A 22970-nucleotide genomic window follows, 5' to 3' on the forward strand; every position below is an offset into this window, starting at 1 on the left:
GTGTGGAAACAGAAGTCCAAAGAGGCTGACTGGTTTGGTAAAGACCTTACATGAAGTTAGTGAAAAGGTTCAGACTGTGGTTTTTCCAGATCCTCAGGGCTGATGTTGCTTAAATCTAAAACTCTTTCTATTACTCTTCTTCAGAGGTTTGTCCAGGTAGTGAATGGGGTGAGGCTATAGGGCTGGCTCCGTGCTCTGGGGTGGGTGAGTGTTTTATTCTTCTTATCCTGGTCACATACCTCAATTACTGTTTCCCATCAATTCTCACCTCCCCCAAAGTTACAGTCAGACTAAGAATGCTGTTGACATCCTGTGCTATAGTGTTAAATACTTTCTGTAGTATTACACACTGAAAAGACTGTCCAAAGATAATCATGACTATCTTATTGCTTCTTTAAAAGACTGGACCTAAGCCATCCCAGATACATTAACAGCTTTCATTTCCTCTAAAAACTTTCAGACAAGAAGATTCCATAGTTTCCTTATTGTTCTCTGTACTAGGCAATACTACTGCAAGAACATTCTTTATTGTGCCCTGTGGTTAAGACTTAACAACAAATACCTTTGCTTCAGAATCCTTCTGGGTCAGTTTTCCTTTTTGTTTAGCCCTGAAAAAAATGAGATCTGCCCTAAAATGTTGAGAGGGAGGGAGATGGGGGGAGAGAGAGAGAGACTGAGAGAGAGAGAGGGAGAGAGGGAGAGAGAGAGAGAGAGAGAGAGAAGTGAAAGAGAGAGAAGGCAAAAGACAGAGATAGAAAGTGAATGAACCAAAGTTTGAGATATACTTATACCTAGGAAAGCATATGGTCTGCCTGAAAGGGCATACTGACCCCTACCCAATAGCTATTCTCTGCATGAACCTTTCCTCTTCTCTAGAGAGTGAAAAACACCATGGGTAGTAAACCCAAAGAAAAGTGGTGGCGTTTTGGCAATAACCTTTTTTCCTCCCCTTGTCTTAAAAATATTTATTTATTTTTTTACAAATAAAAATTATATATACTTAAGGTATATAATGTGACATTTATACACACACACATACACACTGTGAAATGATCACCATAATCAAGCTAATTAACATATCTGTCACCTCGCATGCTTATCATTTGTGTGTGCGTATGTGTGTACTGAGAACAATTGAGATCTATTGTCTTAGCAAATTTCAATTATATAATACATTATTATTAACTGGTCACCATGCTATATATTAGGTTTCCAGAACTTATTCATCTTATAACTGAAAGTCTGTACCCTTTGATCAATATTTCCACTTTTTCCCTCCCACCTCCCCAAGCTTCTGATAACCACCATTTACTCTCTGTTACTATCCTTTGACTTTTTTTTTTTTTTTTAGATGCCACATATAGTGAGATCCTGCAATATTTGTCTTTCTATGTCTGGCTTTCACTTAGCATAATGTCCTCCAGGTTTACTCATGTTGCGGCAAACAGCAGGATTTCTTTCCTTTTTGAGACTGAATAAGACACATGCATACCACCTTCTCTTTATCCAGTCATCTGTCAATAGACAAGTTTTCACATCTTGACTGTTGTGAATAATGCTGCAGTGAACATGGGAGTGCAGATATCTCCTCGAGATAGTGATTATATTTCTTTAAGATATATATCCAAAAGTGGGATTGCTGGATCACATTGTAGTTCTATTTTTAGTGTTTTGAGGAACCTCCATCCTATCTTCCACAGTGGCTGCACCAATTTACATTTCCACCAGCAGTGCAAAAGGGTTCTCTTTTCTCCACATCCTCACCCATACTTGTTGCCTTTTGACTTTTTGATAATAGACCTTGGCAATAACCTCTTAACAGCCGCTCTTCCTCTGGCATTCTGGGAGGGAGCCAAGCAGCCCCATAAGGGCAGGCTTGATATGCAAACCCGCAGTGGGCTCCATGTCTTCACAGGAAGCACACCCCATCCCTGCCCTCTGTACTTGACATGCCATAAGACTGAACTTCATGACTGTGATGCCATCCAGCATGGTTGGCATCCAGCCCAAAATGGTCTCCAGGACTACAGCTAAGGAGGTGTTTGTTGAGCCAGCTTTAATACTAATGAGCAGTGGAGTAATGGCCTTGCAATGCTTGGCACATCGACCACTTTCTCTTCATCTGTAAGCACAAAATACACTTACTAATTATAAATTAAATGATCTGTTTTATTATTTAACTAAAGTACTAAGTACAATGCCTTATGTTCTACTATTTGCTGATACACATTCTTGGGTGTGTTTTTCAAAAGGGAGCCAACACTCAAGTCATGTAAACTCTAGGGACTATCTGTCATTCCATTTTTAGAAAAAAAAAAACAGAAAAGAAAAAGAGAAGAGCAAGACATTTCAATTACTTCTTGACTTCCAGAAGGAGACCTCTATTTTTGTTTCTCACCCTTTTATTTTAGAGGCTATACTGGGCACTGTGAGTGGCTCTAATTTGCTGGTAATCACATTGCCCATCAGGAGTCACGTTTTTGGGGTAGAACTGCACAACTGGACAACCAGAGACCAGAGCTGGCTTTGACCTAGACTGACCATGTAGAGGAGAGGGAGGGGCAGCAGTATGTATCTGGAAGTTTTGTAGTCCAAAAAAGAGCTTTCAGGCACGGCCATGAGGGGTCCCTGAGAAGCACAGAGGCTGGCTGGTCAGGAAGTGTAAGGTGGGCCGAGTGTGAACAAGGCTGGGACAGACCAGAAGTTGATTTGAACTTGGGGACAGGATTATGATGAGGTTTAAAAATTTCCAAGGAGCTAACAAAAAAAATTTTTTTTAATGTTTATTTACTTTTGACAGAAAGAGACAGAGCATGAGCAGGAGGGGCAGAGAGAGAAAGAGTCGCAGAATCTGAAGCAGGCTCCACGCTCTGAGCTGTCAGCACAGAGCCTGATGTGGGGCACGAACCCACGAACCATGAGATCATGACTTGAGACGAAGTTGGATGTTTAACTGACTGAGCCACCCAGGTGCCCCTCAAATGTTTTTTCTTACGTTATATGAACCAAATGCCAATCAGTTCCAAGCAACTACTTTCCAAGGTAATGTTTGGGATGTTTGCTTATTCGCTACTTAATTCAAATTCTAAAGTCATTCACTGAACCAAGTGGACAATGACTATAGAGACTGCAAGGACATTTCAGTGTGCACATAGGGAAGAAAAACAATGCTTAGCACTTGGGGCCACAGGAGGGTGCTCTGAGCAGAGGGAGCGAGCGGGCTCTTTTGGAAGGAGGCGTTAGGAACAATTATAGACCCACAAAGGAAAATGCCAACTGTGGCTGGCTTGCCTGCCCTATCAGCAAGATACTCAAAGCTGGGTTACTGACAATATGAATCCATGTTTCATAGGAAGGAAAAAAAATCTAGTTATATCTGAAGGTTTCAGGTACATGAGCAACCAGAAGGTTTTAATGGTTTGGAAATGCAGATAATGTAGAAACAGCGATCATTTTCATGACTAAGAAGAAAGAAAATCAACACATAGCAAATTCCCACTTAGCTGGAATACAAACAATCAAAAAGGCCAAACAGCAGATTTTTGTGTGATGTCTATATAATGTACCTCTTGGTTTAAAGAGTCCCTAATACCAAGGAAATAAGTGATTAACAGGGATTTGATCTAAAGAAACTTAGTTATGCCATATGCATTTATATCCTGATTTCCTTTAAATTTCACTGTCTTGTTATTGTAATATGATAAATAACTCAAGGATTTCAGAGTGTGAGGAGTTTTTATAGGTAGAAACCGGAGCTCAGAGAGGTTAAGTGACGGGATCAGGATCCCACAGCTAACCAGGGGCAGGCCAGGGCTTTTGGGCACACAGTCAAGGAAGTCTCGAGATGGGGCTGTCAACGAAGAGAGACTAAATTACATAAAATATGATTTTCATTTATAAATATATTTTAATATAACCTTTTTCTTTAAAAATTTTTTTTAACGTTTATTTATTTTTGAGACAGGGAGAGACAGAGCATGAACAGGGGAGGGTCAGAGAGAGAGGGAGACACAGAATCTGAAGCAGGCTCCAGGCTCTGAGCTGTTAGCACAGAGCCCGACGTGGGGCTCAAACTCACGGACCGTGAGATCATGACCTGAGCCAAAGTCGGACACTCAACTGACTGAGCCACCCAGGCGCCCCTTTAATATAAATTTTTTTGAAAATCAGTAAAAAACATAAATGAAGTAGCTCTCAAAAAGATACAGATAATAAATAAACTATAAGCCACACCTTCTCCCCAAGACTATTCTGGATAACTGGAAGTTTCCCAAATATTTGCAGGGAAGTCCAGAGTTGGAATAAATTGCAAGGCATTCTTGGTGCCCATCTAGAGAAGAAAGAGTCTTACATTTGATGAATGCCTACTATGGGATAGAGACCATGCTGAGAAATTTTATGTTTATCGTCTCACCTAATGACAGGTTAAGTGTTCACCCAATTGACCTGGATGAGGAAACTCCAGCTCAGGATCACACCATTCCTTGGCCTTCCTCCATTACTTGGTACATAAACTTCCCTCCCTACACCAGTCCCAATTACCAATTTGTCCTTTTGCTTCTAGTATTGGGATCTTTCTACTTAAGATTTCTTAGGGGTGTGAAGAGTGATACTGGAGCCTTTCATGTGGGTACATAAAAAAGAATACTAATGTGAAAATGTTGAGCGCTTATGCAATCCTTGCTATCAGCTGGCCACTCTTCTGCTCTGCAGGGTTAACAGCAGATGTTTAACAAGGGACTGGATCTGGTGACCACCCTCCCCTCCAAGCCCCCATGACTTGTTTGCATATTTGTTTCTTATGTTGAATTTGGATGCCTTTCTGTGGAGCAGGTGCTTGCTCCACTGCTTCCTAGTGTCTTATACACAACCTGCTTTTATTTATTTATATTATTTTCCAGGCCTCTGGAGGCATTTGGATTTGTGAGCCCTGGGATTTAATGCTAGTTTTACTCATTAGCACCTCACATCAGGGTCATAGGGTCTCTGGCTTCTTTCAGAGTTGCTGTGAAAAGCTGATGAGTTGCTGTGGGTCACTGCACAACCCTGGAGCTCTGTTCGCATACGCTGTGGATTTGAGTTGTACCTTGGGAAATTGTGCAGTGCACAGCCTGGCCCTAGTGTTACACACTGTGTAGATGCACAAGGAAAGATTCTGGACCTGAACACAAAGTGTAAGGCTGCTCAGTGTTACCCTTCGTCCCATGTAAATGAAGGGGAGGTACGATGATGGAGGCAGCGGGGTCCTTGGGTGGCTCAGCTGGTTGAGTGACCAACTTCGGCTCAGGTCATGATCTCATTGTTTGTGGGTTCAAGCCCCACGTCATGCTGTGCACTGACAGCATGGAGCCTGCTTTGGATTCTCTGTCTCTTTCTCTCTCTCTGCCCCTCCTCCACTTGCGCATGTGTGCGTGTGCTCTCTCTCCCTCTCTCTCAAAAACAAATAAACATCAAAAAAAAAAAAAACCAACAGGGGGAATCAGTTGGACTATGTCCAAATTACTCCTACCAAAAACAAAATTAAAAAAAAAGACTACAGAAATAGAGGAATTGTATCCACAGTTCGAAGGGTGACCAATTTAATATTCTGTCATTATGAAGCCCATCTTTTGAGTTCATCCAGCTTAGGCTGTCCAGCTGAATGAATGTCAACTCTCAACAGAATGAGTCCAGCTACTAGTGTCCCTAAAGTACAGACATAACTGTGCTCACTGAAGTAATTAAGAAACATGAGTAGGGTATTTTCAACAATGGTGAGAAAAGCAAGTTTACACTTCTTAGAATCCTACTATATTAACTGTGAAAATTACTGACTCCTTTAACTTTTCCCCCAAGCAAGGAATGCGCTGTGAATACTTTCATTCTTTTACTCTCAAGGGAAATCAAGTGCTCCTTCAACCATCTGAAAGAGAAAAATCATAGCCACAAGTCCCAGTGACTCAGATCGCACATCCAGGACTGTAACAAACTTTGGCTATACTACTCAAAACCTGAAAAGTAAGTGAACTAGAAACTATGAATGACTGTGACATTCAGTTCCCTTCAAGAAAGACACTCTGCTCCGATTCACGCCTCTGAGATTTTAAATGCATCACATAGAAACTGGCTACGCCACAAACCTAACAGTGTTGGTGACTTGGACATCAAGCCCTTGGGCAGGAATGTGGGCCAGGGTCCACCTTCTAGCTCCTACTTAGACAACTGTCTACAAGTCAGTAAGTCTCCACGAGCAGCCACACAAACAAAGCAAACTACTATACCTCCTCAGGCAAGCTGACCACCAAGTCATTTTTCGTCTGTCCAACCAGCGCCTGCCAGAAGTATTCACTGCATGCGGCCAGCACAGCCCGGTGGGCCCGGAACTCCTTCCTTTCCACGATCAGAGTCACGTCACAGAGAATATCCTTTTTCCGTTGGTCATTGAGGCCCAGGAGGATGTTGGTGCAGTGGACTGTGGACTCATACACATACATGGGGGAGTCAGGCTTCTCATCCACAGACATGCCGTTCACACCCTGAAAGAAAGAAAGGCTGGGTCAGCATAGCTACCTGAGTCGGATACAGAAGGTGAGAAGAACATCATGGTTCCTGTGTCTCACTGACATGAGCTAGGCAAAAGGGAGAATTGTCCATTAGCATATTCATGACCAGCATAATGAGCTCACAAAACATATCTGGAAAGTCACATTCAACAGCTGACTTTTATACTTTCCACTTACTGGATCCTTTTACTTTATGGAAAACAAAGCCAAGTCTCTTAAAACACCCCAAACATTTAAAACACATACGCACTCTAAAACTTGGTAGTTTTGATTTTGTTAGCCAACCGGAGAGGAACTTCCACATATGCATAGTCCCAATTCAAGTATTAATTGAGCTTTGTGTTAAGGGGAAATGAATCATTTTAAAGTATCTGCAATGCTCTCTTGATGAAGTACATGTAAGCTCCTAGGTTGATATTTGGCTAAGATGCCAAGCAGAATAGGTATCTGATCACAAGACACAATTTAACAAGTGAGGTAAACTGTATGTGTTCCAAAGTGTAGATATGGCCAGCTATTGCAATTGCCCTCTGCCACTTTAAGACAAAGCAGAGCGAACATCATGCTACTGTTGCGCATGAAAATCTCTTGAAAAGAATTGTGTGTCATTATCCCAGCAGACTGGATATTCATCCTGATGAAGGAAACACAATATATCACATTAAGAGTCACAAGAAAGATGTATTCCACAGTGAAGATTACTTTTACAAAAGGGTTCTTTGCTGTAAGAAGTGTCCACTGATGCACTTTAAACAATAGTATCTGTAACTAATTTGCATAACATAGTTTTTCAGTAATGTCTTCTACTAGTATGGATTCCAATAAAGTTTTACTTTCTTTTTGGCTTCATTCTTATTTTAATAACTTTAACACACAATAAACTACATGTATTTATAGTGGGTGGTTTGATAAGGTTGGCATATAGCCACAATCGTGATCTTAATCATGATCAAGAGAGGGAACATAGCCTTCACGACCAAAAAGTCTCTTTATGCCCCTGAATAGTCCCTCCCTCCCACCTCTCTGTGGTCCACCCCCTTGAAACAACAGTTTTGCTTTTTGACACTATATATTAGTTTGCATTTTCTGTATCTTATATAAATGGAATCATACAGCTTATATTCTTTTATGTCTGGCTTCTTTGACTCAGCATAGTTATTTTGCAATTCATCCATGTTGCTGCATGCATCAAACATTTGTTCCTTTATTGCTGAGTAGCGTTCCATCATATGGATACAGCACAATTTTTTATCCATTCATCTACTGGCAGAAATTTGGATGTTTCCAGTTTGGAGCTATTACAAACAAAGCTGCTCTGAGTTAGTGTATAAATCTTTGTATGAACATGCTTTCATTTCTCTTGTGTAAATTCCTAGGGGTAAAACGGATGGATCATTTGGTATATGTAACTCTAACTTTTTTTTTAAGTTTATTTATTTAATTTGAGAGACAATGAGCAGGGGTGAGGCAGAGAGAAAGGGTGGGGGTCAGAGGATCAGAAACAGGCTCCATGCTGACAGCACAGAGACCAATGCAGGGCTCAAACTCACAAACCAAGAGATTATGACCTGAGCCGAAGTCAGTTGCTTAACCCAATGAGCCACCCAGATGCTCCTGTAAGTCTATTAAAAAAAAGTGACTGTCCCTGTTTTATACAGTGGTTGTATCATTTTGCATTTCAACAGCAGAGTATGAGAGTTCCATCCTTGTCGCCACTTGTTATACTCAGTCTTTCTAATTTTGGCCATTCTAATAAGTATTCTGTTATATCTCTTTGTGGTTTTAATTTGTTTTCCTCTAATGACTAAAGATGCTGAGCATCTTTCATGTGCTTATTTGTCATCAATTTACCTCCTCTGGAGAGATGTCTATTCAGATTATTTGCCCATTTTCTATTGGGTTGTTTCCTTGTTACTGAGTTTTGAGCATTCATTATATATTCTGGATACAAGTCCTTTATCAGATATGTGATTTGAAAGTACTTTCTCCAAGCCTGTAGCTTGTCTTTTCTTTCTCTGAATAGTGTGTTTCAAAGAGCAGAAAGTCTTCATCTGAAGAAGACCAATCAAGCAATTTTTCTTTTATGGATCATGCTTTGGTGTCATATCTTAAAAAAAAAAAAAAAAAAAAAACTTGGCTTAAACCAAGGTCACATCTTCTGTACCTAATTTATACCTAATATATATATTTTTAATTTTTTAAATGTTTTATTTATTTTTGAGAGATAGAGTCAGAGCATGAGTAGGGGAGGGGCAGAGAGAGACAGAGACACAGAATCTGAAGCAGGCTCCAGGCTCTGAGCTGTCAGCACAGAGTCGGATGTGAGATCATGACCTGAGCTGAAGTCAGACGCTTAACTGACTGAGCCACCCAGGTACCCCTATACCTAATATTTTTAATGCAATTACAAATAGTTTTGCTTTTTAGTTTAAATTCATGATTTTTAATTGCTAGTATAGAGTAATGCAAATGATTTTTGTGTATTGATCTTATATCCTGCAGCTTTGCCTAACTTTTTCTTTCTTTCTTTCTTTCTTTCTTTCTTTCTTTCTTTCTTTCTTTCTTTCTTTCTTTCTTTTTTGGTACATAACATAGATTTTCTACATAGAAAATTATGTTATCTGTGAATGAAGACATTTTACTTCCTTTCCAATCTGAATGATTTCAACGTCTTTTTCTTGCCTTACTGCATTGTCTAGAACCTCTAGTGCAATGTTGAATAGAAGCAGTAAGAGCAAACATCCTTGCTGATGTTAGGGGAACACTTTGTCCTTTCACTGTTATTTTCGATGGTAACTATAGGTGCTTCACAGACGCCCCTATTAAGTTAAGGAAGTTTCTTTCAATTCCTAGTTTGCTGGGAATTAAAAAAAAAAGATCAGGAATGGATGGTGGATTTTGTTAACTGTGTTTTCTGCATGTATTGAAGTAATCACATAGTTTTTCTTAAGATGTTAATATGAATAATATGATTGATTTGAGTATTAAATCAATCTTACATCTCTAAAATAAACTCCACTTGACCCTAATGTACTTGTCTTGCTATACATTGTTGGATTCATTTTTCTAACATTTTGCTAAGAATTTTTGCATCTATGCTCAGTAGGATATTAATCTGTAGTTTTCATATATATTTTTTTTCTTAAAAAAATTAATTTATTTAAATTCAGCTTAGTTAACATACAGTGTAGTATTGGTTTCTCATATATATTTTTATTTTTTTCAATGTTTTTTATTTATTTTTGGGACAGAGAGAGACAGAGCATGAACGGGGGAGGGGCAGAGAGAGAGGGAGACACAGAATCGGAAACAGGCTCCAGGCTCTGAGCCATCAGCCCCGAGCCCGACGCGGGGCTCGAACTCACGGACCGCGAGATCGTGACCTGGCTGAAGTCGGACGCTTAACCGACTGCGCCACCCAGGCGCCCCTCTCATATATATTTTTAATCAGGGTAATGCTGGTCTCACAAAATGAGTTGGAAAGTATTTCTTCCTCTTTAATTTTCTAGAAGAGTTCTTGTAGAATTGGTATCATTTCTTCCTTAAATATTTGGCAGAATTTACCTGTGAAGTCACCTTGACCTGGAATTTTAACTACAAATTCAATTAAAAAAATTGTCATATTCATTATCAAAAAGTTGTACATAATATTTCATTATTTTCCTTTTAATATCAGAATCTATATTGATGCTCACATTTCTGATATTGGGAATTTGTGTCACCTTTCTTTTCTGATCAGTTCAGCTAGAGGTTTATACACTGAATCAATATTCAAGGAACTAGTTTTTTGTTAAGTTGATTTTCTTTATTGTTCTGTTTTCTCTAACATTGATTTCTCCTCTCATTGTTGTATCATTTCTTCTGCTTACTTTAGATTTAATTTGCTCTTCTATTTATGTTACATTTATTATTTTTTAAATTTTATTTTAATTCCAGTATAGTTAACATACACTGTTACATTAGTTTCAGGTATAAAATATAGTTATTCAACAATTCTATACATTACTCAGTGCTCATCATGATAGGTGTACTCTTAATCCTCTTTACCTGTCTCACCCATTCCCCCTCTGATAACCATCAGTTTGTTCTCTATAGTTAGGCATCTGTTTTTTGGTTTGTCTCTTTTTTATTTTGTTCATTTGTTTTGTTTCTTAAATTACACATATGAGTGAAATCATATGGTATTTCTTTCTCTGACTTATGTCACTTAGCATTATACTCTCTAGATCCATCCATGTTGTTGCAAATGGAAAGGTTTCATTTTTTTTTTTTTTTATGGTTTAGTATTTCATCACACACACACACACACACCACATCTTCTTTATCCATTCATCTGTCAATGGACACTTGGGCTGCTTCCATAATTTGGCTATTGTAAACAGTGCTGCAATAAACATAGGAGGGCACATATCTTTTTGAATTAGTGTTTTAGTATTCTTTCAGTAAATACCCAGTAGTGGAATTACTGGACCATATGGTAATTGTATTTTTAAATTTTTTACTAACCTCCATACTGTTTTCCACAGTGGCTATACCAGTTTGCATCCCCACCAGTAGTACATTAGGGTTTTTTTTTTTTTTCCACATCCTCCCCAACACTTGCTGTTTCTTGTGTTTTTGATTTTAGCCACTCTGACCGGTGTGAGGTGTTATTCCATTGTAGTTTTGATTTGCATTTCCCTGATGATGAGTGATGTTGAGCATCTTTTCATGTCTGTTGGCCATCTGGATGTTTTTGAATAAATGTCTGTTCGTGTCTTTGGCCCATTTTTAAATCAGATTATTTGTTTTTTGGGCGTTGAGTTTTATAAGTTCTTTATATATTTCAGATACTAAGCCTTTATCAGATAAGTCATTTGAAAACATCTCTTATTCAGTAGATTGTCTTTTAGTGTTGTTGACTGTTTCTTTTCCTGTGCAGAAGTCTTTTATTTGGATTAGTCCCAATAGATTAGTTTTGCTTTTGTTTCCCTTGCCTCAGGAGATATATCTAGAAAAATGTTGCTAAGGCTGATGCCAGAGAAATTACTGCCTGTGCTCTTTTCTAGGATTTTTATGGTTTCAGGTCTCAAATTGAGGTCCTTAATCCATTTTGAGTTTATTTTTGTGTATGGTGTAAGAAAGTGGTCCAGTTTCATTCTTTTGCATGTAGCTGTTCAGTTTTCCCAATACCATCTATTGAAGAGACTTTTTCCCATTGCATATTCTTGCCTTCTTTGTCAAAGATTCATTAACCATTAATTTGCTCTTCTTTTCCTAGTTTCCAAAGGTGGAAGTTGAGATAATTAATCTGAGATCTTTCATCTTTTCTAATAAAAGCTTTAGTGCTATACATTTCACTCTAAGTAATGCTTTAGCAGCATCTCACAAATTTTGAAATGTTTTTATATTCATTAATTTTAAAAGCCTTCTAATTTTCCTTTTGATTTCTTCCTTGATGTATACATTATTTGAAAATGTTATTTAGTTTCCAAATGTTTGAAGGAGATTTAAGATATCTTTCTCATACTGTTTTCTGATTTATTTATTTATTAAAAAAAATTTTTTTTAACATTTATTTTCGAGACAGAGAGAGACAGAGAATGAACGGGGGAGGGGCAGAGAGAGAGAGGGAGACACAGAATCGGAAGCAGGCTCCAGGCTCTGAGCCATCAGCCCAGAGCCCGACGCGGGGCTCGAACTCACAGACCGCGAGATCGTGACCCGGGCTGAAGTCGGACGCTTAACCGACTGAGCCACCCAGGGGCCCCTGTTTTCTAATTTAATTCCCTTGTGGTCAGAGAACAAACTTTGAATGACTTCAATCCTTTTAATTTATGGACACTTGTTTTATATCCCAGAATATGGTCTATCTTGGTAAATATTCCATATGTATTTGGAAAAAAATGTGTGTTCTGCTGTTGTCTGGAGTGTTCTGTAAATGTCAACTAAGTAAAATTGTATGATAAGTATTGTTCAAATCTTCTCTACCTTTGCTAATTTTCTGTCCATGGGTTCTATCAAGATATTGAGAAGAGGCACTGAAATATCTAACTATAATTGCATATGTGCCTATCAGTTTTTGCTTCATGAAACTTAAAATCCTGTTATTAGATGCACACATGGCTAGAGTTTTTATTTTCTCTTGATGTATTTATTCCTCTACCACAAAATGACCTTTTAATTCCTGGAAATATTATTTGCTTTGAAATCTAATTTGTCTGATATTAATATAGTCATTTCAGCTTTTTCTGATTAGTGATAGCATACTATGTCTTTCTCCCTTCTTATCTTTTTAACCTATTTGTGTCTTTATATTTAAAGTGTATTCCTTTCACAGTAATTTTCATCTCTGAAAACTGTGGTTGTCATCTCTAGAAATTCAGTATGGGTCTTTTTTAGATCTCCCATATCTCTACTTAAGATATTTAATCACTCATGGGGCACCTGGGTGGCTCAGTCAGTTCAGTGTCCAACTTCAGCTCAGGTCATACTCAGGATTCATGAGTTCAAGCCCCACATCAGGCTTGCTGCTGTCACAGCACAGCCCACTTCAGATCCTCTGTCCCCCTCCCCTCTCTCTGCCCCTCCCTGGCTTGCGCTCTCTCAAAGATAAATAAAAATGTTTAAAAAAAGATATCCAATTACTCCTCTAACTTTTTGAACATTTGGAATGCTGTTATAATAACTAATTCTGTTAATTCCAACATCTGTGTCAGTTCTGGTTTAGTTCTGATTGATTGATATTTCTCTTTATTATTAGTCATATTTCCCTGCTTTTGTGCATGCCTGGACAGTTTTGACTGAATGCCAGACATTGTGGATTTTACCTTGTTGGATGCTTGATGTTTGTGTGTTCTTATTAACATTCTTAAACTTTGTCCTTGGACTCAACCCCTTGAATTATGGGTTTTCTAGTCTGGCTGATAGGAATGTGTATTATTCCTGATCCTCTGTGAGCTCTGAGTACTGTTCCTTCTAATTGTTTTGGGTGACTGTTTTCCCATTTTTGGTATTTTTCTAACACACATATGCTAATGAGTACTCTGCAGAATATTTAAGGAAACCCTCTGTAATCTCTGAAGTTTTCTCTCTGTGAAGCTCTCTCTTCTTTGCTACTCTGCTTTCCAAAGTATAGCCACCACACTCTCTCCAGACTATTAGTTCTGTCTCCTTAGCTCAGGAGTCAGTCAAGATCTTCTTTGGTTTCTCTTTCCCCTGTCATTGTCTGGAAACACTCTCAAATCAGTAAGCTGGGCTCAGCTTATTTTCCTTATTTTAGAGATCAATGTCCTTTGTTGCTTTGTGTCCAATGTCTTGAAAAGCATTGTTTGATATATTTTATGTTTTTATAGTTGCTTCAGGTGGGAGTAAATTTAGAAAATCTGGTACCTGTTATTCCCTCTTGGCTGGAAATAAAAATCCTTGATTTAGTCTTTATGTTATAGGTACACCAAATATGTTACAAATAATAATTTATCACATTGCTAAACATACAGTGTAAACTTCACTTACTATAAATGAGGATTTGTAATACCTACTTACAAAAATATTTCTGCAAAAAAGAAATTTTAGTTCTTTGTATTACAATAAAAGATGAACTATCTGTAAGCTTTATTTTCTGGAATCATTTTTTGTGCAATAAGCACAGCTTTTTATTTATTATTATTTTTAAATGTTTATTTATTTTGAGAGAGCAAGCGCGAGAGAGAGTGAGCATGTGCATGCAAGGAGGGAGGGGCAGAGAAAGGGAGAGGGAGAGAATCCCAAGCAGGCTTCATGCTCAGTGCGGAGCCTGTGCAGGGCTGGATCTCACCACCATAAGATCATGACCTGAGCTGATATCAAGAGTCGGACACTTAACCAACTGAGCCACCAAGGCACCCCAAGAATAGCATTTTAAATGAGACAATTCAGTTACAATGACCATTAAGCCATGGAATAAACCTGAATTTACATGGCTTTTGTCTTTATGACTAGTTAATTGCTCCTAAATTCTTTTTTTAGTAAGAAGACAAATATTTCCTATCCTGGCTTCTTTTACATGAAATGCTTCCAGGATTTTCTTATCTCCCATATAGGGTCTCAAGTCTGATTTATTTTCTCCATTCTTAGTTCTCAAATTATTACTCTTTTTCCAATCACATTCAGTTTTCTCAATCAGTCTATGGAAATTTGTTTATTTATTTACTCATTTAAATCACAATGGCTTACATATAGCAGGCAGTATTCAAAACTAGGTGGAAAAATTAATGTTCTACAATGTAAATGTTATACTCAATTCATAAGAAGGAGGAGATTTATAAGAGATAGTTCATTTTTCCAATCCATTTGTTGTGTAATTGATATTAATGCACTTAACACCAAGAAGCCAGAAGCTTGCTATAAAGGATTCAAAGTCTTAAGTTCTTTAGTGAAACACAAAATGAAAGAAAATCCAAAGAGAAATGAAAGTGAAGTGCAGCGGAAAGAGGAATATACCAGGGATCCAGGTCTTTTCATCCGGCTCTGGCACCGACCAGCTTTGTGGATTCTGGATAAACTGTCTAAATTTCTCTGGACCTGCTTCCATATTTGTAAAATGAAAAATCTGAACTAGAGGGTCAGCAAAGTTCTCACATATCTACAATTCTAGGAGTCTTAGAGTCTATAAAATACCGTATTGGTCACACAAAGTGGGTCACTGTTATTGTAGTTGAGAGAAGCTAGCTTTCTTTGACCTTATAAAGACCATTTATATACCTTCTTTTATTGTTGTTGATGTTGCATGGCTTAAAAAAAAAAAACCTACCTCTGAAGAGGTGGTTACAGGGAATGGGGTAGACAATATGCAGGGAAAAAACAATGCCTTTTTGGAGAGAAGGAACCATAATCCCAACCCCTGCTCTCACAGGTTCCAAGTTAGGAAGGTCTGTCTGGATACACCATGATATCCCTGAATAAATGGAGGAGAACAAGTCCCTTGAGGTGAAATTACCTTTCAGAAATGGAGAATCCAAATCTAGGAAGACATTTGGTGCAACATGTAGAGCTGATGCTATTAGCTCTTTCAGTTCTGGACATCTTAGCCCATAGGTTTATTCTGGGAACCATGGCTGAGTAAAGGAGTATAAACTAAAAGAATATGTCACCTGGGAACCCAAAGTGCAGTTTCATTGAGGTCCGAGTGGGGGCCTGACTGCTATAGAGCAGCACTGGGTAAGGGTCTACCCTACTAGGTGGGGAGAAGTCCTAAATAGTGGTGAAGCCAAGGCAGTGAGTGGACTCTCAGATTCCGTTTCACAAGCAAGATGGTTTCTTTCTGGCTTTAAGACAGCTGGGCAGAGAGGGCTCATGAAATGACTCAATATCCTGCTAATAGGGCAGGTTTGGGAAAATAAAGGGGTTGTAGCAATTTATGCTCCCCGAGTTAATGAAGATGCTATGAACATGAACTGCTTTTTGGGTTAAACCTTCCAGAGAGTTTTAAGACACTTGAAACAGATTAGATCTGTTCGTTAAATGGTATAATCTAAAATCTATCATTCCCAGGAAGCTGTTGCTAGACTTTAACCTGTCTGAGGATTTTCATGCTTTTATTACATTATTCCTGGATAATCCTTCCTTATGCTATGCCAGCACCACTCTCTTCCTCTTGGCCTTTACATTCCTATTGGATCTTATCACACCCCTCACTGTTGGCCCCTCTTCAAGCATAATGGAACATACTGTTTCTTCTTCTTTTAGAAATCAGTCAGCCTTTCTCATCCTCCAGTTATCATGGGTGCTCTTCTAGGAACTCCCTCCAATTTGTTTTTGACTCACCAATACCAACCTGAATTCTGTTTCTCCTATCACTGCATTATATCCCACTGAGTTTCTTTTTTTTTTTCACTTGCCTTGCTAATATTAATTAAAAAACATCCCCCTGCCCCCAATGCAGCAAATCCTGAAATCTACAGCAGGACCCATGGGATCTAAGAATGAAATACTTTGTAGTGAGTAACTGAGCCCAGAATAGCATGTAGGAGTCTGACAGCCAGTCTTTACACTAAGCATTAGACAATGTGTTAAAGTGTGTAGACATTAGCTGAAATCAGATTGTAAGGAAGCTTTCCAAAGGTTCTGATTTGGGTTTTGGCTGGATCTCATTCTTCTTTCTGTAGGCCAAAAAACCCAGCTGCACATGTACATACACATATACCCCAATCATCTTATCATATGGTTCAGCAGTAAAAGTTAATTACTATTATTTTATCATAATATGCTCATTCCCTCAAAAAACTACACAGACCACAGCTCTCATCAGTCAAAGATGTAATATTAATGAATACAGACTTGCTTATTCACTTACTCATTCAGTCTTCATTCATTATTGGTTCATATTCAGAAATCAAAACATCTAACACTTAGTTCTGAAGGTTAAAAGTATAAATTGAAAAACCAAGAAGAAAAAAAATCTACAGTGGGAAATCTGAAAAGCTAAAATTCACAAAAAAAGTGGTATGTTAGGTTTTTCAGACAACCTGTCATGTCTAGAATGGCTCAGATGAAAAGAAATGAATACACCTTGCAGGTAATGAAAAAGACCGAATTACAAACCATTTCACTTGAAATTCCAACCACATTTCCCATAGAAACAGGGCACTAAATAAATACTTTTGTGAATCAAACACTAAACTATTTAGTAATTGCTGACTAAATTCCTGCTCTTATCAAGCATGCTTTTTTAAAAAAAAAAGTTATTTACAATGAAACTATAAGGGTTAGTTTTTATAAAAGAAAGTTATCAAGTCTATAGAAATTTTAGAGTGCGTAGTGCCATTAAAATTACTAAGTTATTGCTTTTGGACTGGAAACACTTTTCAATCTCATCAAGACTCAAACTTCTTACTTAAAGTGGAAAGCAATCCAATTTCAGTATTTTATAATGGAAAACTGGAGTGCCTGTCATTTAATGTCTCTAATGCCTTAGATAGCTAAAGTAAGGGCCTGACATTGAGCAGCTAAAACGTTCTGTGTTCCTTATTTACTCAAACACTCCATCTGCGTGTGTGCTCGTCAGTGCCAAGGGAACTGAAATTTAAGGCTGCTGTTAGAAGGAAGCACTTGCAATTGTATCATCAAATCCTTAATAGCTCTGAATGGTTTTTGTACTTCAACATAAACTTCCATCTTCTTTGACCTTTCAGGAGGAAGTTCAATTTACTGACATAGTTTGTGACAATGGTTTTTACTGTACAGCTGAAAAAAAAAAAAAAAAAGAAACCAAAAAACATAAAGAGTTTAGGGACAGTTATCATAAGCCCCAATTTTGGAGTGATTTTTGTTGATGATGTTGTTGTTTCACTCATTTTTAAAAAACAGACCAGGGGCACCTGGGTGGCTCAGTCGGTTGAGCGTCTGACTTCGGCTCAGGTCATGATCTCACGGTTCGTGAGTTCGAGCCCCGCGTCGGGCTCTGTGCTGACAGCTCAGAGCCTGGAGCCTGCTTCAGATTCTGTGTCTCCCTCTCTCTCTGACTCTCCCCCGTTCATGCTCTGTCTCTCTCTGTCTCAAAAATAAATAAACATTAAAAAAATTAAAAAAAAAAAAAAAACAGACCAAAATAAAAAATAACCCAAGCTTTCTAAATATCTAGTAATAAAACAGTGACAACTACTTGCACGTCTGTATTTAAATGTGAACTATATGGAGAGGCAAGGTATGATACAGAGGCTGGGCTAGAAGAAGTATTGGAAGGCCGTATGTATTAACGTAAAGGTAATAAAGAATTAAAGATATTTTACACATCCGCCAAACTGGAAAGAATTACAAAGTCTGGCAATTTCAAGTGTTTGTGAAGATGTAAAACAACAGGGACTCTCATACATATGCACTGATTATGAGCCAGTATTTCCATTTCCAGGTTACGCCTGAGACACTCCTGCACGTCTGTGACAGGAACTTTGTATAAGAGTGTTCACAGCAGCGTTCTTCAGCATTGCTCCCAACTGGAAACAGTATGATGTCTGTCAGTAGCTGAATGAACAAATACACTGAGGTATATTCATATATTCATATAATGGAAAGACACAAAGCAAGTTAGAGCCACATGCAACAACATGGATGAATCTCACTAATCTAATGTTGAAGACTGAGCTGGAGAAGCAACACACAAAATAATATACACAATTGGGTTCCATTTATATCAAGTTCAAAAATGGGCAAAACTTAAATATCTAGGTATACATATGTAGGTGGTAAAACTATAAAGGAAAGACTCAGAACAGAAGTTCCATTTGTGGGGAGAGAGTTATAATTGGACAGTGGTACTGGGGGGAGGGGCTCAGGGGTGCTGTCATAATGTTCTATCTCTTGACTTTGATATGCATTCACTTTGTGTTAAATTATGCATTTGTCTAATGCACTTTTCCATATCTACATTATATTTTGTAAGTAAAAAAGAAAACCCCACTCCAAATTAAAGATCGTAGGAAAGGATTAACAGTTCAAGTTACCTGCCTCACGTTCTACCACTTAATCATGAAAGCCCTAGGGTGGGCTTTGGGCTTCAAATGAAAACACATAAAATCTGCAAAAATGGGCCAAATGTGGGGATGAGGCCCTTCAGGAGAAGGTGAGAAATCTGAGGTTGGCTTTTGCTTTCGAACAGGACGCTTTTCAGAGATCTTATGTTTCATCTTCTCTTGTGAAAACCAAATCACATCAATGCACTTCCATGTCCTTATCTATAAAATGAGGAAATGGACTAGGTGACCTGCAAAGTATTTCTAGTTCTAATTTCTATGGTTCTATAAAAGTACAAAAACTTTTGGAAAAACTTCAAACATGAGCTTCTCTAACTACAGTTCTTGAGAAGGCTATTTTTGAGAAGCTAGAAATGGTCAAAATAACACAGCTGGCTGGAAGGGAGAAATGCCATCGCGTAACTTCTGGGAGTCATGAAGCAGAGAGGAAGACTTGCCCAATAATGCGATGTGCAGGACAGGTTCTCAGAGGCTGTCTTAGATATATGGCTACGGAATCAAGGGTGGGGGGTGGTTCATCAACTCCTCCTGAGTCTCCACCCAGTGATGTCACGTGAGAGAACACTGTTTAGGGCCTCAGGGAAAGCTACAGTTTGGGTTTAACAATAACATAGTACATATAGTGTCATCTCCAAAAGTAGATGAAAGAAATTACATGCTTTGGAATCAGTGGGTGAGAAGGACTCCATGCCAGGCTGTCCAAGATACGCCAATTATTGTTAGTGGAGGCTGGCCATGATGGGGGTGTGTGTATGGTTAGGGAGAAGAACGAGCAGGCAGAAAGTGTGGAATTAAGGACTGGCAGATTTGGATACGTGGCCCTGTGATCATCTACCCTGCTCCTCTTTTCTATATCTTGATGCTTGTTTTTGGTTCTTTTGAGATAGTCCCCCAGCTAAGGGTGTAGCCAAAGCCCCCATTTATTCTGCTGGGGTAGGTCCTTTTCTACCCTTGACTAGTTTTCTTTTCTATCTTGTCACTTCCAGTTTGTCTCTTATACTACTTCTTTGTATCTATGTTCTCCATTTATATTCATTTCTCATACATCAATCTCTGCTTCCTATTAGCATTTGCTTCTTGCCTTATTAGGAGGTAGAGGACAGAGAGAAGTCATTTCGTTTCTACATTTTTCTTTATCAGGGCATCTGTGTGAAATATTCTCTCCCAGTATCCCCTTCCCTCCCCTTCTAGCCAGAGAATATTACCCTAGAGCTTCATGCTGCTAATGTGAGAAGAAATTATGAACAGTGATTAGGAGGCTAAATAAGGGTGGTGGAACCTATTTACTTCATTAGGTTCCTTCAGGGAAAAAGCAAGGATGGGAAACTAAGAGATAAGGGTTAATACTAAAAGAATAAAGGATCCATTTGACTCAGAGCAATCTTCAGTCTGCCTGGATTCTATCAGACACCCTTCTCCATGGGGAAATCATTAGAGAGAAATGACATGCAAAGTACGCCATAAAGCATCTGAGTCAAACCAGAGGGAGGATGACTCAACGGATCATTTTACATTTTAATAGAAGGCACTGCAGATTTGTACCCAGTGCACAGTTCAACACAGGGTGCACATCCCCTCCCCAAAACTTCTCCATCGGGTGGGAGGGGAGTTCCCAGAACTGACAGAAATTATTCTGTCTTAGATAAGAACCAAGTCAAAACTCGCAACAGAGAATCAAAGACTAAGAAAAGACAACAGATAGTCAAATGCAGAAAAGAGGGGAGACTGCAAGTCTGTCTGATTCCAACTTCAGCATTACTGTCAAAACTAAGACTGTCAAAAACTGAACTCAGTAATTCGTGGACTTCCAATCTGATGAAGGGTGGGGGGAAGAAAAGGGAGTGGCAGAGGGAAGCAGGAAAGGAAGGGGGAAGAAAGGAGAAAAGAAAGAAGAGAACATCTAAGTGTTATAAGTAAAAAAAAATGCTCCTTGAATTAGCTTCAAAAGGTACTGCGTAATACTGCCAGAAGTTTACCCACCAGGTCAGTGCCCACGCTCGGCCTGGGTGTCCACACGAAGTCAAGAAACCATATTAGCGATGCCAGAGTTCCCAGCATATTTTCTGGGCTAGTTTATTGCTGGTAGGTTCTAACAAGTGCAACCTGCCAAAGGTAAATTCATCTGAAGAGGAGTCATAATGCTAGAGACTGGATTTTCAACTCTAACTCTTTCTCAAGGGGGTCAAGTCCAGATGAGGTTTGTGTCTGCCTGTACCTGAAGGGGATCTATGGTTATGTGGCTGTTCATCCCTGTGATCTTTATCAATGCTTGTCCCACTTCCTATGTGGGCACACTGTTTATGGGTGGGAAAGAAAACAGAAGTTAGTTTCCAAGCCTTAGCAGAAATACAGATTTCACAGAAAAGGTTCTTAATAAAAGGAAACTTGTTTCTTTCACGTATTAGGGTCTCTTGGACAACATGATTCTGTTCTGAAATATCATCTCTGCAGGGATGCAGGCTGGAATGGACAAAGTTTAGGTTGCAAGATGGTTCACCTGGTAACTAAAACAATCAAAACTCAGCACTCATGGCAGGCAGCATCTAATCAGGGCAGAGGAGTCCTCTGGCTCAAGGGTGATTTTGGGAAGTGCTTTGGGAAAGGTTTGTGAGTTTTCACTGAAGCCTCAACACCCTTACTCCTATTTTTTTCCATTTAAAAATGATTAAAACCATGAGACTAAGACCACTGGTCGGCAGTTTGTTAAATTCCACACCTGGTAATAAAAGCACTTGAACCATCTGTCACAATGCAGGAGACTGAATGCAGTTGGAATATTAACACACAGGTGAAATGTTCTCCAGGGAGTCTGAGGAAAAGGCAGGAGTTCAGAGGAGAGAGATGGGGGGAAAGGAGTGCTTGGAGCCTTCCAAGTCCCTGTCTTGCCCTTGGCAGCATCTCAGAGTGATGATTATTGTTACCAAAAGGCAGGGACACAAATGCTTCAGGACATCGAATATGCTGTTCAAAATAGAAGTCCTATTACAGGCTTACACCACCACCAGTCACACACACCACTTGTACCCCATAGGATATGCTTCAGATAAAGCAAAGTGTACTGAAGAAGAGACTGTTTTCTAACTCACTCATTATAAACAGTCAAAACCGCACTGCAACGGGGGAGAAAATACCTTCTCTCCACATGGCCAGGAAGGGGTTTGACAAGGGCCAGCCCTTTAGCCAGGTGGTAGTGGACAAGCACAGAGAAGCCCCCAGAATCACCAGGTGGGAAGAGACTCCTCAGCACTTTCTTGACTCTGTAGCGCACCAGTTTCCCATTTCTCCTTTTATCCCTCAGCAGAGGGGCCTCCTTTTGAGTCCTGCTCTTCCCATTCCTAGCTGTAGGGCTTTGGGTACATTAATTAGATTCTGCAATCCTTGTTTTTTCCATGTGCAAAATGGCTGTGAGGATTAGATGAGCTGAGGATACAAGGTTTTTAGGACAGCCTTTGTTTTATAGCAAACGCTCCACAAATAAAAGCTATTATGAGAGGAAAATTAATTTCTTTGTACATTATGTAAATCTGTAATTCTGCACAGGCTGAGGGGTTCTTATATTGAGGCAAACCTGACTGCGTGAGGAATGAGGCACATCTTCGTTTGCCAGATTTTTCTGCTTAAACTTGGGGAAAGGCCAATTTGCTTGACTTCCATCCATGGCCTATGAGAAAATAATAGGTCAATGTGTGGGATCTGGTGCTTTCTGGTCTTCAGCCATGACACCACTGCAGCCTTCCCTCTGTAACCTCCCACAATGACCGTGAAGGTCAAACAAGGCAATAGATCTGAGAGCTCTCAGAGAAGTACAAAGTACTTTGCTTGCATCAGGAATTATCCTCACCACCATTTGACTAATTCTACACATAATTATATCAAGAATGTCTGCTCTTATGGGCACTTAACCCTGATATATTTCTCTTTCATGCCAAGAGAAAGCATC

At 39.0% G+C, this 22970-nt stretch overlaps 1 protein-coding gene across 5 annotated transcripts in view; it reads right to left on the reverse strand.

The window, feature by feature from the left end:
• BACH2 (BTB domain and CNC homolog 2) overlaps window positions 1-22970 on the reverse strand; it is a 356180-nt gene that overhangs the window by 72896 nt on the left and 260314 nt on the right. For all 5 annotated transcript variants that reach the window (XM_030315974.1, XM_032593219.1, XM_032593221.1 and 2 more), the window contains one exon: window positions 6261-6515. In XM_030315974.1, coding sequence (XP_030171834.1) covers window positions 6261-6503 — 243 coding nt within the window. In that variant the 5' untranslated portion in view covers window positions 6504-6515. The remainder of the gene's footprint in view (window positions 1-6260; window positions 6516-22970) is intronic.

This window comes from Lynx canadensis, chromosome B2 (genome assembly GCF_007474595.2).
Source record: "Lynx canadensis isolate LIC74 chromosome B2, mLynCan4.pri.v2, whole genome shotgun sequence".
Classification (NCBI taxonomy): Eukaryota; Metazoa; Chordata; class Mammalia; order Carnivora; family Felidae; genus Lynx; species Lynx canadensis.